The sequence below is a fragment of the Pleurodeles waltl genome, chromosome 2_1, assembly GCF_031143425.1.
Source record: "Pleurodeles waltl isolate 20211129_DDA chromosome 2_1, aPleWal1.hap1.20221129, whole genome shotgun sequence".
Taxonomy (NCBI): domain Eukaryota; kingdom Metazoa; phylum Chordata; class Amphibia; order Caudata; family Salamandridae; genus Pleurodeles; species Pleurodeles waltl.
This window is the reverse complement of record NC_090438.1, coordinates 211653741-211671348: the sequence shown is the minus strand read 5'-3', so window position 1 is coordinate 211671348 and position 17608 is coordinate 211653741. Positions and strand designations below refer to the sequence as shown.

Here is a 17608-nt window from a genome sequence, read left to right as displayed (position 1 = left end):
GTTATTGGTTTGACTCTGACCCTTTACAGTAGTCCCAATTGGCTCTAAAGAAAGTTTTGGGGTCAATTTCTGCACCACATCAATTCTCTCTACAACCTGTTCTAATTCCATTGTTTTAACACTTATGACAGTGGATAAATCATTGAAAATCATTGATTGAGAGGGTGGATTGACACTGTCATACCCGCAGTGGGGCCATTTTTCTTTTCCCCATTGTGCGGTTTTAAATGAGCCTTGCCTTCCTCAATGTTAACTGGGATTTTATTGTATTGTATCTTTGATTTTTTTATTGCTTAGCACTCCTCAATGCTGTACACATTTTCTTTAAGTTAAGCCCATCTCCTTTGTTCCATAGCTAACATGGGTTGGATCTTACAGGTTAGGGACTTTATTATTTGTGGTGGATTATCAGCCACCACAATTAATAATTTATTTTCTTGCAATATTCACAACTTAGTACATTTGTATCAACTGGAAAGATACACTAGGATACTAATTGTCTTCCTAAATTGACTAAGACAAGCTAGAGTTTCCAAGTCCCCCAAAAAAGAGGGCAGTTTTTTCAATGAAAGTGACACGTTAAAGTATCCATACTCAGAGAACTATGTAGTTGTCTGAATGAGGGTGCAGATGTTTTATTGACAGAGACATATTAGAATACCCATGCTGAAAGAAGATGGCACCTGTCTAAATGAAACTGAAAAGCTAGGGTAAGCTTATTCACAAGGGGATCCACAGCTTAATAGTATATGAAACTGAACTATTCATACTGTCAGAAAAGTACTATTGTTTGAATGGGAATGGGCAAGATAGAGTACCTGTACATACAAATGAGAACATTTGTCTCAGTCACATTGACCATTTAATGAACTGAAAAGACAAGCAATAATAGAAGTCCTTTAAAAACGTGCAGTTTTCTCAATGATGGAGGCACACTAGAGTATTCATACTCACAGGGGAGTGCAAATGTTTTAAAGGCAGCACAAAGTTAAAATATTCATATCAGAAAGGAGTGCAACTTTATCAATGGAAGAAAATGGAATCAAGGCTCAAAGAAGTATGGCCATGCCACAATAGCAGAGACAAGCTGGAGTAGCCTTACTCAAAATAAAAGAGAAGAGTTTTCTCAATTAAAGTTATAATCTAAAGTGTCCATAATCACACAGCAATGCAGGTGTTTCTATGGAAAAAGCAAACTAGAGTTTTCATATTCACAAGTGTTGTAGTGGCCTAGGGATAAGTTTGAATATCCATACACACAAAAGATTGCAGTTGTTTTATTGGGAGAGATAAGGTAGAGTGCCAATTCTCACAAGACAGTACAAGTATCCTAACGAGAGAGGCAAGGTACGATGCCCACACTTACAAAAGAGACCAATTGTTTCAGACAAGCTACTTTAGCTAAACTCACAAGAGTGCATTTGTCTTAGTGGCAGAGACCAATTAAAATTCCATGGCTAAAAGATTCTGCTGTTACTTCAATTGAGGGGACAAGGTAGAGTATTCTTATCCATGAGTACGCAGTTATCTAAGCACCAAAGACATTGGGAAGCATCTATACTAAAAAAAGAGTGGATTTATCTCAGTAACAGAGACAAGTTGTAGTATCCCAATCCCACTCGATGAATAAACAATGGCAAGAAAGACACATTGGCCTCATTACGAGTCCAGTGGTCACTAAACCACCAGACTAGTGGTGGCGGTCGGACCACAGCCAATGCAGCAGTCTGGCTGCCACATTACAACCCTGGCGGTCGGGCCGCCAGGGAATTGCCAGCTCCACCAGGATCACAGATACCTGTGGTCTGGAGGTCAGTGGCAGTCCTAATCCACCAACGCAGCGCTGCAAGCAGCTCTGCCCTAGGGATTACGACAGAGAATGGGTGCAGAGGGGGCCCCTTGCACTGCCCATGCGCTTGCCATGGGCAGTTCAGGGGCCCGCCTGCCAGTACCATCTCAGTGTTTACTGTCTGCTTTGCTGACAGTGAACATCACAAGGGTGCTGGTTCACCCTGCAGTCTACAGCACTGCCACCAGCTCGATTACGAGTCAGAGACAATGCTGTAGCCGGTTTTCTGCTAGGCCAGCAGGTGGAAACTTAGATTTCCACTCGCTGGCCTAGCAGGAAACCTTTATTAACACTGCTTAGGCACTGGCCACCCAGTTGGGAGTTTGGCGGATGGGCTTTCCCATCTGCCAAACTCAAAATGTGGGCCTTTATGTTTAAATTCAAATATAAAGAAATCTCTTTGAGTAATGAAACTCACTCTAGAAGCGAAAAATGTCTTGCATTTTACTTATCTACAGCTCTGTAAATGAACATGTCAAATGGCTGATTCCTTTAAAAAACTACAGGCCATTAAAAAACACATTTCCAACATAGCTATTAATAGAATATTATTTTTCTTCTGTCTTTAGTTGTTTTTATATATGAAAATAGAATAAATAAGCTCACGAGTACTAGTATAAATAGAACTTGTATTATTTAATGACAAGATAAGGTTTTCAAAAATGAAAAATTTAATAATCAATGAATACAGGAACATTATATAAAGAGGGGTGTTCATTGCTACATGTGTGCTCATTGGAAGTCTTTTAACATTTTAGGAGTACAGAAACCCCATCCCCTATGGCTGTCAGTCCCTCGCCAGTCACATCTGCTGGAAGCGGCAGTAGTGCTGCAGGCACTGCCACTGGCACAATTGCAATCCCACAGCGTATTCATCACATGGCAGCCAGTCATGTTAACATCACCAACAATGTGTTGCGCAGTTATGAACACTGGGATTTGGCAGAAAAACTGGCCAAGGTGAACAAAGGTAAATATGTATGCTAATATGTATTTTAAAATGTTCTCTATACATTATTAAAGTGTTCCATTCCCTCAAAATGTACTGTGCAGGTAACATGTTCAGAATGTCATACGCAGCATAGAGTTTTATCATCTAAACAAAATAGTATGAGAAACAAAAAAAACATAACTGTATAGGTGAGTCGGGCAGGCTCTTATGGTTAAACAAAAGCCTAATAACATGTAAGGAAGAGAACAGATGATTGTGTGGACTATAAGATGCAACACTTAGTTCTGCAAAGATAGTGTTCAAGTTATTAAGTTGTCCACTTTGGAAGCTGGTGACTGTTCGAATCCCAGCTACTGCTTAATTTGTAAAAAAAAAAAAAAAAAAAAAAAAAAAAAGGACCGGGCCCTTGTTAGGAGGCCAGTGCACCTTTCACCACCCATTGCCCCTGCCAGCACTGCCAATAACAGCACCAACACAACTACTACCCTTCAGACTCCTACACATGCTATTCCAGGCACCCAGAACTGTCAGAATAGCTTGGTCAGTAGGCTCTAGGCCTTTTTAATGTATAGTGAATCAATAAACAATTGTAGTTGTTCTCATTTCTAAATTAGACAGACAGTGCCACCAAATTGCAGACTTCCATAAGTGTCGGTGTTGACATTTAAGTGGCAAGGACTGGAAACCACTGGCTCAAACTAAGCACTGCTAGCACCAGTAGTGGGTTGCTGGGAAATCACAATCTCATTGTCACTTGAAAACATAAAATATAATTTTGTATATAACAGTGTAATTGAATGATGTAAATACTCACTAGCTGTCTACAACATTACATCATCACCATACACCCCTTTAATGAGCATATATAATACAATGCATATATAAATACAATGTGTACGTCTGCAAGAATGATGTATTCTCACTAATATAAATTATTCACTCATAAGTGTTACAAGCAGCACATTTTGGAATGGTCAGTGCATCTCTTTTCTCACTGTTGTCTGTTTCTGAATTCCTCTGTGCAATGATTTCAATTTCACGAAACTGAACTCTTTCACGATAATAAAATACATACACAACGTACTTTCTGTTTCTCTTGTCAATGGCTTCAAAAGCTGTTGTCATCCTTGCATTAATCTCTGACTCAAGTAAGGGTTTGGAAGGGTAAGTACCAAGAATTTTGACCAAGAAGCTTGGGTCATTTAGAAAAGATAGGGGTGATTCCTGTGGCAATCTTATGAAGCAATTCAAGAGCTGGTATGAAATTAGGATGCCCAATCTAAACGTGTCTTTCACAGTACAGTGATGAGTGTGTTTAAAATTAAGTAGAATAGAGGTTTTTGTTTCAGTAAGTCTATGAACATTTCTGAAATGTGTGTGATTGCATATCGCTCTGGCAGGTTAGCCAACAAATGTACATCCTCAATATGGAGTCCACTCTTGAATATAATTGTGAGTCTTTACTTTCTACCAACTAAATTGATTAGAAAATGTAGAGCTAAACCATTTCTACTTTCCAGGTTCTCTCTGGTGAATATTGGTAACAAACTCATGATACACAAAGGCACATATTTCAAAACTTTGCCTGACTCCAAATTGGTGGAATGTCTTGAAAGGGCATTTACTTTTCATGTTTTGCACTGGAAAAGTAGTCATTGTTTGGTCACAAATTGCCCTTTCTCTTACTTTGTGCCACTTTGCATAAAGGGATTATTACGTGGGTAGTATTGGGACTACCAGTACAAGCACATGTTGTTTTGATGCACCGCCCTATCTACTAAAATTGGCAGATTGGGATTTGCTTTAAACCTAACAGAAATAACAAAGTTGGGGGAATATATTTATTTATCCAAACTGTTCATACAATGAGTGAAATATGTTTCAATGTACATACTTATAGGATTTTATACTTGATAGACGTACTTCCAGTACAATAACTAAGGCATCATGCATACATCTTTGCAGTATGGTGCAAAGGTCTGTGAGTAATGCTAGCAGCCTGTTTGTGCACTACTACAGTAGAAGGTGCCAGCATCAGGCCAAATGAATTACATATGACTCTGCACTGCTGTTGCATCAAAGGGTTACTTTTTTATCCCCTATAGGTGAAACAGGTCAGGTACAGTTGTGTCACCTTTTTCTGGAATTTTGTAGGTACTCGTTCTGTGAAACTGAATTAGTCTATCATTCAACCCTTTTTACACATATACATCAGTGTCTCAGTGTATTTTGTATTAGGTTAAAAATTGCTTAATGTCACAGTCCTTCAGTTTTGTTAAAATCTAACCTTTACTAGGTGATTGTGTTGTAATCACTATACAAATAGAAAGCACTCAGCATACATGTGCAGCAGATACTTGATGTGCCCCTTATGTCGTCTGAGAATGTATTGAATGTTCTTGTATGATTTCCTGCAAACATATGATTTACTAAATGCACTTTTTAAATTTCTATTTACCATATAACAGATTTTTTTCAAGATCTGAATAAGATGATGGGACCATTAACACAACACACCAGCATGACTGATCTGGTCCGTTTCACAAAACAAGGACTCCACTGGCTCCGCCTTGAAGCTCACTTATTATAGCTACTTCTATCCTGCCCTTATCATGGTCACTGTTCTACCTCTACCAGCAAAGAGACTCTTACTGGTGGAATACCATTCATGTCTGCAACTTTTTTTTAGAGATTTTTTATGCCTCTTTTGATAGCCTATCCATTTAAAATCAACATTCCCATAAAGAGCTCAAAAGCGTTGTAAATATATTGCATTGGTTAGCCATTTGCTACTGTTTTTATTGCATTGCTTCTTTTGGATCTCACCATTATTCTGTGGTGTAGGAAATCACAGATTTCCTGAATTGATTACATATACATTGCCTTGAGTTTGGACATAACAATATGCAGCTTTGAATCAGCATTATATTTATATGAAGTTGTTAACTTTCATTTTGTGGATGTGGTATTTGTTTAATAGTACAAGCATTCTTTAACTTCAAATGCAGAGCTACAGTAAATTGAACATTGAGTAGTGCATAATACAGCAGCAGTTAGTCATCAATGCTAATGTTCCATAGGTTCTGATATCGCTACTAAAATTTCCGAACACATATTATTGATTCTGTTGTTTCAGTATAATCTGAATTGCCACATTGTTTAACTTCTTGATAACTAACTTACATTGGCCTGGAAGTTACCATGTTGTAAAACATCCACCTCAACATGGTTGCTTTATATTAAAAATAAACAAATATTTTGAGATTCATTGGTGGGAAGTACAAATATACAAGCCAATTTAATAACCTTCTGTACATGGCAATCATATTTACATGATTATAAAGTAGCACATATGCCTGAAATCAGAAAGATATTGATTCAGTGAATCAGATTCCATGGACTTTTCTGTTCACAAATGGAGAATTTGGTAGTTATGTAGATATTCCAATGTTATTGTTGTGAGGCAGTTGTGGGATCATCAGTATTCTCATGGCCACTTCCAAATGTTTAGCTTCTTCAAGAAGGCGTAGGTGGTGCAACATGCATGAGAGAGGTTACCAACCCCCCCATTTTTTCAAAGAATACTGTGGAATGAATGTTTGATAATGATAATGTTTTATGTGAATATTAAAATGTACAATTTCTTATCTACCATAGCATTATCTATGGATGGTCTGCTTTAAGGCTAGTCCACAGGAGTAGAATTAAAGACTGATAGGGGTTTGCTAGTGAAAACTTTGAATATTACACTTTTTCCTGGCGAACACCTGGTTCAATGTGACAAGAAATTGTGGGGAAATCTATGCAAATCAAATGCATCCCCTAAATCAATGTCTATGTGGGATGGCCATCCTCATTTTTCCTAAATTGCAGAGATCCTCCCCAGTCATAGCCATACTACTAAACTGGATATAGATTTTTACATATAACTAGATTTTTTACCAGCCAAATCCATCTCCAAATGAAATCATATTCAGATATTAAATATGAAGTTTTCAAGTTGCACCCTCTATGAATGCGCCTGTTAGATTTTTCCCTCAGCAGTGCCATCCATGTAGCTACAAAATATAACATGAGAATAGTGTAATTCATTGCTTCTTATATTCATTTTCATCTCCTTTGGTCCTTGTAGCTTTTGAGTTTTTTTCATTGAGTGTGCTTTAGATGGACACATCATGAAATACATGGCAATTGTTAGTCACCTGAACTTGACGGCAATTCTAAGAAAAGAAATGTCATTGTACTATTTTGTATTCTATATATGTGTCATTGTATATAAAACTAAAAGTATTATTGCACATCCAGTTCCTATATGGAGACTGCTTTATGATACCCATGTAGAAACACGGCATGAAATAATGTGGGTATTATCAGTTTCATGGAGAGGATTAGTTCTGTAGTTGAATTATTGATTTATGTCCTGGATAAGGAGCTCTGAAGTCCATTCTAACCCAGCTAAAAATGATTAGATGAACATATACACGTGATGAAAGCAGAAAGAGGCTATATTTTTAATTGAGGAAGGATTAGGCAGCTGTTCTGTCATGTATTTATTGATATTGTATTGAATAATTAACTAAGAAAAAATGGTGGAAGAGGAGAATATATTTGGCCTTGCATAATGTTTTATTGCCTATTTATTCCCAGCCATAGGTTGCATCAAATATTTATTTTATCATGTAGAATTCATACATTATTAAAGTGTTGCCTGACTCTAATTTTGATTTTACCATGTGCATCTCAGGTACATTCTTCTGCATTTGAATCAAGTGTAGGATCATTGAAAGATCAAAGCTATATAAGTTAATAATGCCATGAAATTGGTTATAATCAGTTAGGTGAGAACAAACGTAATGAATATGTGTTTTCACACAATTTGTAAGTATGAATAAATGTCAAAGTTAATTTGTATGTTTTTTAAACAAACAACATGTTCATTTTGAAACATAGTCTAGCATTATCAAAGGATTTGACGATCTTCAACAAATAATTTTTAATTTAAATCACTATTGTTTTTGCTACTTTATGCAAACTACTTCTTTTGATGTTGCAGAAAAAGCAATGGCAGAGGAAGACTGAAAAATATTTAATATAGTTGGGAAGTTGCCAGCTCCTTGGCTGGTATTTTACCTTGAGAGCAGAAATATAATGCTACTTTTTAGATAAATTATCCAGATATTATGAGTTTTTGCATTCCTGATAACATAGGCTTTGTAACTTAGAACTGGAGAGCAACAGAAGTGTGTGTGCAAGTGTTTTGTGTATGGTTTATGCCTTATGTATCTATGTCAGCAACTCATACTTCTCAATTACTCTATAAATATCTCCAAACTTTGATGTGTTGTATGTGAGTACTGAAAGACAACTTTTCACCTGCATATTTTTTTACTACTTTAGGTACATAAACAAATATAATGAGCCAAATACAAACAAAACAACTTGCAGAATTACCTCCAAGCCTGTGTATTTTTGGTAGCCTATTCACGGATTCCTTGGTAATGGATCTGCCGGCACAATTGTCATTTAAAGCCACCAAGGCTGTTTTCATCAAATACATTAGATTCATTGATGTAGTTTAATTGTTTCATAGCAAGCTAGAAAGCCATAATCATCTATATTATGTGCCTCTTGTGCATTAATGCACACATATAGTGGATATGGCTTGGTAACTTCAGCTGATATGTGTTTTAAGTGGAGGACGGTTTGCCTAACTAATGAGCATAGGTAACTCTAACAATTGTCAGTAGTGATCATATAATTCTGAACTTGACTAACCACACACTTGCCAATATAAAAAGAGCTGATGGATATAGTAACTGCCAGCATGATTACCATATTAAACAATCATTAGCAAAGCCAGTAGGTCAAGCTTTCCCAATTTTGTGTGATTGTTACTTTAAAAAAATATTATTGTACAAGTTGCCACAAAATGAAAAGGAAAAAAATAAAGAAAACATCCGGTGACCTAAAGATGGTGGCAATATACTTGCAATGTAAATTTGGAAATTGAAAAACATTCACTGAATTTTTCTAGTGATAACATTGAAAAAAACAATTTTGTTAGTCATCAATTTATTATTATTATAATTAGTTGTAAAGGAGGCAAGAATAGTTACAACCTAACCAAGTACCTAAATTGCTGTCAAATAAAAACATTTAGCTAACTTTAAAAGGGAGACATAACATAAATCATCATCTAAACGTTGCACACAATCTTCAGGGAAAATAAATAGCTGATATTTAGAGTAAAACAAAAATATAAATATAATAAAACAAACTCTGAACCAGATGTGTCTGAAGAGTGAGTGACTTTGGTTAAACAGATCTGAACAATGTGCACAGACTTTACGGATTTAATTGGAGGGAGCCTATGAGCTGACCCATTGACCATGATGTCTGCTGTGATGGGTGGAAGCAAAACATGAATAACAATTGAAATTTAACATAACAATGAATGAAGCCCGCTGGCAAAAAGGATCTCTAAATATGTGTATTTTGTATGATTTATTTGGAAAAGCAATAGTCTTTCAAGACAGATAAGGCTATCTCAAAGGACAGACCTAAAATGTTTTAAAAAAAACACTCTAGCAACACTGGTTTGTCCGGTGGCCTCTAATGGACAAATAAAATGTTTAGTAACCATACAAATTAGAGACCACTACTAAATGATGGTGCATAGAAGGATCTCATATAGATGTCCAGAAATTGTTAATGTGTTCTATGTAACAGGACAATACAGGACTCTACAACACATTTGGAACTATTTGACAAGGCAGCAAACAGAGAATTTCCACTTAGTTATTGAATGTTTGAAAAATATATAATACCTAAGAAGAATATTGAATAGTCACCATCTGATGAGGCTACTAAAATGCTTACTAGTGGTCATTAATTCCAGTACTGATCTGAATACACAAAGTTCTATAATTAAGCATTTCACATGAAAGAGAAAAATGTAATGTATATTTACACTCTGTAGTTCTCTTTCATTATTTCATTGCATTGTTTAGAATAAAGAACATTTGCATAGATTAAAAGTACAAATTAAGAAATGTATAAATGTATTTTTGCAGATAGATATAAAAAGGGAGAAATGATATACAATTTAAAATCAAAATCAGGAATTCATTTGAGCACATTCAGTGCACATTATTATATTTACACATTTGAGGTTCAAGTGTCTACTTGAATTACTCCACAGGCAACAAGAAGCTTAGCTCATTCAAGACCATTTAATAGTCTGTCCCTTTCCAGTTGAATGCACGATTAGTAACACACAATTGTTCGGCAATCAGCAATAAGTGCATTGTAACTGACAACAACCGAGTATAAGGAAATCCTTGAGGTTCTGCTGACCATTTTTCATGTTAAGAAAATAGAAATGCAGACATTGTTTTGATCTGTCTTTCATTTTGCCTTTATTACATATTTCTAGCTGCTCATATACATTTATACAATATTTGAGCAACATCACTATGTGCATCTACAACTAAATCCCTCAAACCACACTTTAATGTTGATATTCTGCAGAACTTGGTTGACCTGGGTACATCCCAAGTGTGCTATGTCAGCCAGTGCACAACACTGATGCTAGTTCAATATAATATGTAATTCTGATGAAGGCTATGTGCGGGAATAAGCCATTTGAACAGACAGTTTCACAGAAATTTGGAGAAGCCAAAAGTAAAAAAGATATATGACTAAATATTTATTACATATCTCTACATATATATAACATCTATTATTGATGGTAATTGGATTTGTCTCAGAAAGGTTATTAATCTTGGTAGATAAGTGAATGGGTTTCTTATTATGCACATGAAGATGTAAAATACATTTACCTTTCTAACCTGTTCAGTAAATGAATTTTGTATACCAACTTTCATTTTGATAGAAAGTTTTAGAGTTTCCAAATGTGTTAATTAATTCATATTCCCATACTATTTCAATGGATGAGAAGATACACTTTCACAATTAAACCGGATGCTCTATTAAAATTGTAAGGCAGAGTGGCTTACTTTTTTTTTTGCTTTTTGCAAATCACATTCACCACAAACAATGCTGAGCAGGTGAATAATTAGTGAAATGTGTGCTATCTATCAGTAAGTATACATCTTTTCTGTTGCCAAGTCTCTCTATCCCAACAGGATGTCCATTGTCAAAAATCTAATATCCGAAGACCTGGTAAATATACCTTGAGCTGCAATGTGTCAGTGTCCTCATTCTTTCCAGATCAAAAAATTCATACATATATACAATTAACAAACTGAATATTTGTCTTTACTATCAATTACTTGTATAGTACTTCTAGCATCTTATATGCATCATAGTATATGTTCTAAACTCATTTTAAGACACATTTATGATACATATCATGAAAACATTAGATCATCTTGTATCTCAAATATTGATTTAACACCAAAATACATTGCTATATACAGCCATAGGCACTTGTACATGGCATCAAAATTGAATAAAAGAAAGCAAAGCACTGCAGCTCATTTAAATAATTATTTTAATTTGAATATTTGCAGTTGTAATTTGTTTCATTATTTTCCATGGGCATATTTTTGAGAAAGAAGTGTGCTGTGCTGATATATTTTGTATCAGCTTTTAGGATGTAATGAATTGATTTGAGGTTAACACCTGTTAAAATACTTTGTTTAAAAATACATTAGGTGTATCCCCAGATACATGTAAAAAACAGTTCAAAGCTTCATTGCCAGTTAGGGCATAGAAGACATGGTGCCAATTAACATTTGTCTACAAAGCTGATTATAAGCAACTTCACTCCCTGAAAAGTAATATAATTACCAGGGCCAGGCCAACACATTTACTACCAGAGTTGTCATTGATACAGGTATTTTCCATTTACATTTACATGCCAAATTGTCCTTTCAGTTTTGCTTAAAGTTTGAAATATCTAAGATGTGATGTGTCAAGTCCACTAACATGTAGCAAACAAGGACATATAAATTACAAACAAATTAGTTATCTTTAAAAAAATGTGGCTTTGTTTTCTTTTTCCCAAACTCAAATGTGTTTATCTGCAGTTGATTCCCAGTTACAGGCTCTATTAAAACATTTCAGATTGCAGCTATGAAGTCTTTTAAACTGTTACAAATATTGCATTGAAATGTCCTTATTTGCTAAGTTAATTTGTGTGTTTTTTTTTATTGTTTCCACTATTTCATGCATACACAGCATTCCTCCCTTGTTCAGACCCCCAAAGTGTTCATTGGGTACTCTTATTTGGATATTTATTAAGTATTATATTTAACTACAAATTTAATGAAATCCTACTTCCACCTGCAGGCATACAGAGCCCAAATAGTAGATTTTGCAAAAATATCTTTTGAGGCTTAATAGGACTACTCCTGTAAGAGGTACAATTACTAATTGTAGGACTATTGACACAAAAGCAGTGGTCTGTCAGGTGCGTTAGTATTAGGATAAATTTGTGTTTGTGAAATAATATGTCACTATGTGCTGTCACTCATGTTATGATGGTTTCATAGCATGGAATCAAACAACCAACTTTGTTAACCACACAGAGTCAGTTTGCTAAGAAACACATGAAACACAGTTTGCACTTTCTACTAGTCAAAACCTAATACTATTATTGTGTACAAGCTGAACAGCAAAACCTTACAAACCATTGCCCTTTATTTTGTAGGATTTTCCAGGTAGCAAAATAAAAGAAATGCTCTTTTTGAAGTTCAGCCTAGTTGTCATCATGGATTCCTTGTTTCTGTATTTTTTCTTTTTATGTTTTGCAATCGTTTATACATACAATGTGTTACATCTACTCTTAATTAGCAAAACCCAAGTTCAGATAGTCATTAAAGTTTCACAAGGTGTCCTTGTGCTAACACGCATGTTATACTCGCAAAGTTTTCGTAAGTTAAGATGTTTTGTACAAACCTGGGTAACTGTAATGATGTCCAAAATTGATAAAACATTGTATAGCTAAAAAACTTTGATTCATTTTGCTTAAATTTGTAAAAAAAAGGTATCTCACCTGTTTTGTATTTCAAATGTGTTGCACATTTTCTCATTTTGTTTACATTTCTTTTTTTTAAAAACAAAATAGTAATACTTTGTGTACAAACATTTTAAATGTAGCTCTGTTGTTTTTAAATACAATGTATCTGTAAGAATAATAATGGCAGAGCTGGTATGTTTATTTCTCTCAAAGAGGGATTAATCATACCACCAGTGCAATGAATTATTTAAAAAAAGAAAACATTAAATACAATTTGTATTAAAATGCTTGTTGTTCTAGATGTTTCTGTGTCTTATTTGTGAACATTGTTAGATGCTAATAGTATTATGCTTTACATGATATATATATGTGAGGTAACATGGCAAAGTGCAATGCAATGCTAAAAGTTCATCCAGCATCATTACCTCAATAAATAATTTCTAGTAATTCACATAGTTCAAAGTTACTAACCACATTTTACATTGGTCATCCTATCTGTTGGAAAACATTGCAAAGACTCACAAATACAATTTAACTCAATACGTGGAGAAATTAATTGCGTTTCTCAAAGGAATCAATTTCAGTTTACCAGCTGTTTACTGCTGTTGGAAAGAAAACAATGCAACTATGCCTTTCATTGGGAATGTCTAGTCTTGTACAGCAATCCATAAAATTATATTGGTACCCATTCCAAACACCCTATACTGTATGTTCACACATTAATTCTATGTGGAGAAACAGACTCACCTTCATGCATTCTTGAGAGCAATTGTATATTTCAAAATTGTTTAATGAAAGTTCTTTTTCTAAAGAGCAGTGTCTGATCTTTTGATAGTGTCTGCTGCTATAAGGCAGTATGTTTTGAACTGTGTAATCTGTAGCAAAAGAAGAGGAGGAAGGCATTTTGTCCAGTGCATACTACTATGCTGTATATCTGTATGCCTGTGACACTTAAGTTCTTAGTCTAGCTCTGCATGTGGTTGATGGCAATAAGTCTATGATGTTTTCTTCTTTGGATTAGTACAATATTATTACTATAATTTATGTAAAACAACAGTCAATTTATTTTGCCAAGACATCTATTTTCAATTGAGAGCTTTTGTGGCCTCAGAATTATTTGTATTACTATATTAAATGTTTCTTACATGTGTAGTCAGAGATAATATTATCACACTTTAATTGCCAATTCTAACTTTTTACTTACAGCAGAATAATTAATGTATCTCTTCTTTCAATTATCAATCTCAAGCTCTATACCCCGAAAATATTCAATTAAATTAAACAAAACCTCTAAATAAGCACCTCGTACAAGGCTGTCAGGGCAGAAAATAAAAAGAAACATAATAACGGTAATTAAGACAGTTTTTTAATGAGGCATTATCCTCACTATGGCAAAACATAAAAAACATAAAATTATTCTTAGAGGCATGTTTCTAAGGCATAATATTTCTTGCAAAACCTGCGCTTTCGCATTGGTGTTAAACAGTTTCATTTGTTGTCATAGATGTTGCGTACTCCTCTGTTTCTTTCTTCTCAAAATATTGTTTATCAAACATTTTATTGGGACATATATTGTCAGGGCATAAGCAACAGGTAAAAGTGATTTTTGTGTCATAATTCACGTGTTGTTTAATTAACAATGTTCCTCTGATGTTCACTGAATTTTGGGATAAGGGATGGTACTTTCATCACAATTCATGTATGATTAAAGCAGTCCCAGATTCTGGCTTTTCTGCAAGTGTGTGTCTATTGGCTTTGCTCCACTGACAGTAAGCATAACATTGGCTCTTTATCCTTTTCATTCAGCTTAATATCTCTTGGATGTCCTTGTTTTTTATTGTTTTAATCAATCAATTCCTTCTGTGAGCTGAGGCTCTCCTTATTCAAATGTGTGCTTCATTTGTAGCAATTTATTTCTTGAGTTCTTCCAGGTTCCGCAACATTTTGCTTATTCTCTTATGGCTATATGTGTAACTAAATGTAACAGTAATTACTGTGTAAGAGCAACATTTATCCTGGACCTTCCTTATGCCATCTGATTCATGTGAAACTATGATACTAAGGCCCATATTTATGCTCTTTTAGCGTTGCATTTGCGTCATTTTCTGACACAAAAGCAGCACAAAATTACAAAATACGCCACATCTCACTGAGGAGTGAGAGATGAGGAGGTAGTGGCAGTAAGGTGGTGTGACACTGGGTCAGGGAATGAGCAGACCGAGTGAACAGCCTGAGTATGCCGCTGCAGTATTCCACAATTAGGCTAGAAGGCTTTCCTCTTTTGCCTAACCCAAGAAAGCCTGCATTCGGTGTACCCATCTCTCAAGCCTCTCTAGTCTCTCAAGTCTAGAAATCAAAAGCCGGGTAGCTAATGGGTCACCAGGCAGTGTCCTTAAGGCTACCCCATTGGATGTGTAAGTAGTTCTGGCAGACTGCAGAGGAAGCTGGCCCAGGTACCTGTGCAGCTTGTGTGCTCCAAAGCCTGTCCAGACTCTAGGTCTCGCAGACCCCTGTGTCCAGCTGCACACTCAGCACAAGCCTAACAAAAAGCCTAAGCACAGGTATAAGTGCAGTCAAAGAGACACCTACAATGAGATCTGGAAGGCTTAGATCTGCCTCACCAATGCCAGCAACAAGAAGATGAAAACATTTGCTCAGGGCACACAGTGCAAATCAGGACTTCAAGGGTGTTTTAAATGCAAAGCCACAGATTTATGATCAGTTCTTCATCCCCATGGTGTTTGGCCTCTTTAAAATATTAAAAGAAGAGGGCAGAGTTGTTTTATCGGGTGTGGAAACTTCTGCAAGTGAGGCCTTGACAAGCAGTGTCATCACTAACACAGCCAGTACAAGCAAAGGTCCAGAGGAAGATGGGAAGAGGAAGATGGGGATGAAGATCAAATCCCTTCTTACAACTCTAGTTTGAATTCTTCAGAAACCGAAACCACAGGAAATGGTACATTGAGCTTGCTATATCATTGCTCTTTCAATCTATAGACCACATTATTGTCAATGGACCAGACAGTATTCAGTTTAGTCTGTCTGCATCTCACTATCATTAAGCCAAAGAAATCTTAATGGCAACTTCACTGCCAAACTTCCTTCCCTCTATTAATCTACACAGTGTCTTGTAAGACCCAATTATGGCATTCTGGGGGCACATTTATCACTTGGAATAGACATACAAGAAGGGAGCCTGGAATGCGAGGAGGTCAAACATCCAGACCATGTAACCCATGCCTCTTCTTTACAAAATTTGGATCGATGACCCATAAGTGAAAGACAAGTGATTGAGGAAGATAAAATATAATTCATGGAGCTACACAGTCTCCTCCCGTCCTCACCTGGCCAGGTCATTTCCATCAGTTTTAAACAAGCAAGCACCCACTGCATATATAATTGGGCAATTATTCAAGGGAGAGCGATTTCCAGTAATGCGGAGTGTTGGACTACACTCCTAGATACATCATAGGTAACTGTGAAAGCAATGAACTTCCACTAGGCAAAGTTGCACTGCAGGTTGACCTCCTCAACACCATGGCAACATGCATCGCAGGAATAGACACTAAAGTGGAGGCTGTAAACAAATTAATCTCCAGAGTGAGCCAGAAGTTGCATTTACCACATGTCACTGCTTGTCCAAGAGTACAATGTTTATCCTTAACAGAAAAGATGCATTATCACATCAGGGCACTTCTCAGAACAACACTTTCTGGTATAAAACAACAAGCTCTACCAAACAAAGTTTTAAGGGTAACATTCCAGCCATCCATCTCATACTGTCCCATGTTGTTGCAGCTCTGCTGAACTTGACCTCATCGCTCCAACCACTTGGGAGGACTGCCAGTAGACCAACAGGCAACCCCCTACTTAGTATTCAGATACGTGGATGGGGCTTCCTTGCAGAGACTAGTAAGGGCAGATTGGGGCGAACACTGCTAACATTTCCTTGTCGATTTTTAGCAGTGCATGTAGGGATTTTAGATTCACTAGTGGGACAGGATGCTGGGACTTTTTATCTGTTTCACATTCCTTGTCACAATGATAATTATGTTGTGTTTCATCTTTCTAATAATCGGAATTCATGCCTCTTTATGTAGAACGCAGCTGCTTCAATAACTATTTTGACCCAAATCCTGTTTTTTGGAGAAGCTACATGAAGCTGCTGTTCTTAATGACAACAGGAAATTTTGGAAGCTGACAGCTAGTGGAGGTCAAGGACCAGTTAAATTTATGGCTGATTCTATTTCCTCAGAGATATGGTTCTCCCACTTCCTTGAACTTGGATTGTGATAGAACACCTGTATCAGTGGCATGTGGCCTAGCTGTGGCCTAGCTCCCACTGGTCTCTTTAAGCTGGGGTTTACTGACACCACCTCACCAATAAAAGCTGTAGCAAGGGGTTAGGCGTCGCGCACTGACAGTATCCCAGGTGACTTTTTTGAGCAGATACTGATTGTTGGGCATTCTATTTTAACACATTATTTAATTGTATTTACCAAGGGGCTCTATTCCCCACAGTTGGAAGGCAGCTGATATTGTACCGATATACAAAAAGGGATCATGGGACTCATCTTTAAACTACCATCTGATCAGTCTAATTGATGTTGCTCAAAAAGTATTTGCAAGGCAAATGTTTGAGTTTCAGAGAGGCTGGATTGAGGACCATCAGGCCCTATCACCTCTGCAGGTGGGGTTTTAAAATGGAGTTGGTACAATATACCCATGTTTATGCTTTTATTGATATATTGGAAGGTAGTTTTTCATCAAAAAGTACATTTATACCTGGTCTTTGTTGACCTACAGTCTGCATTTGTCTTTG

General features: G+C 36.2%; 1 protein-coding gene across 3 annotated transcripts in view; it reads left to right on the top strand.

Annotated features, from left to right (window-relative positions):
• AFF2 (ALF transcription elongation factor 2) overlaps window positions 1-8727 on the top strand; it is a 928871-nt gene extending 920144 nt beyond the window's left edge. For all 3 annotated transcript variants that reach the window (XM_069212416.1, XM_069212415.1, XM_069212418.1), the window contains exons 20-21: window positions 2608-2819; window positions 5270-8727. In XM_069212416.1, coding sequence (XP_069068517.1) covers window positions 2608-2819; window positions 5270-5391 — 334 coding nt within the window. In that variant the 3' untranslated portion in view covers window positions 5392-8727. The remainder of the gene's footprint in view (window positions 1-2607; window positions 2820-5269) is intronic.
• Window positions 8728-17608: the final 8881 nt, after the last annotated feature.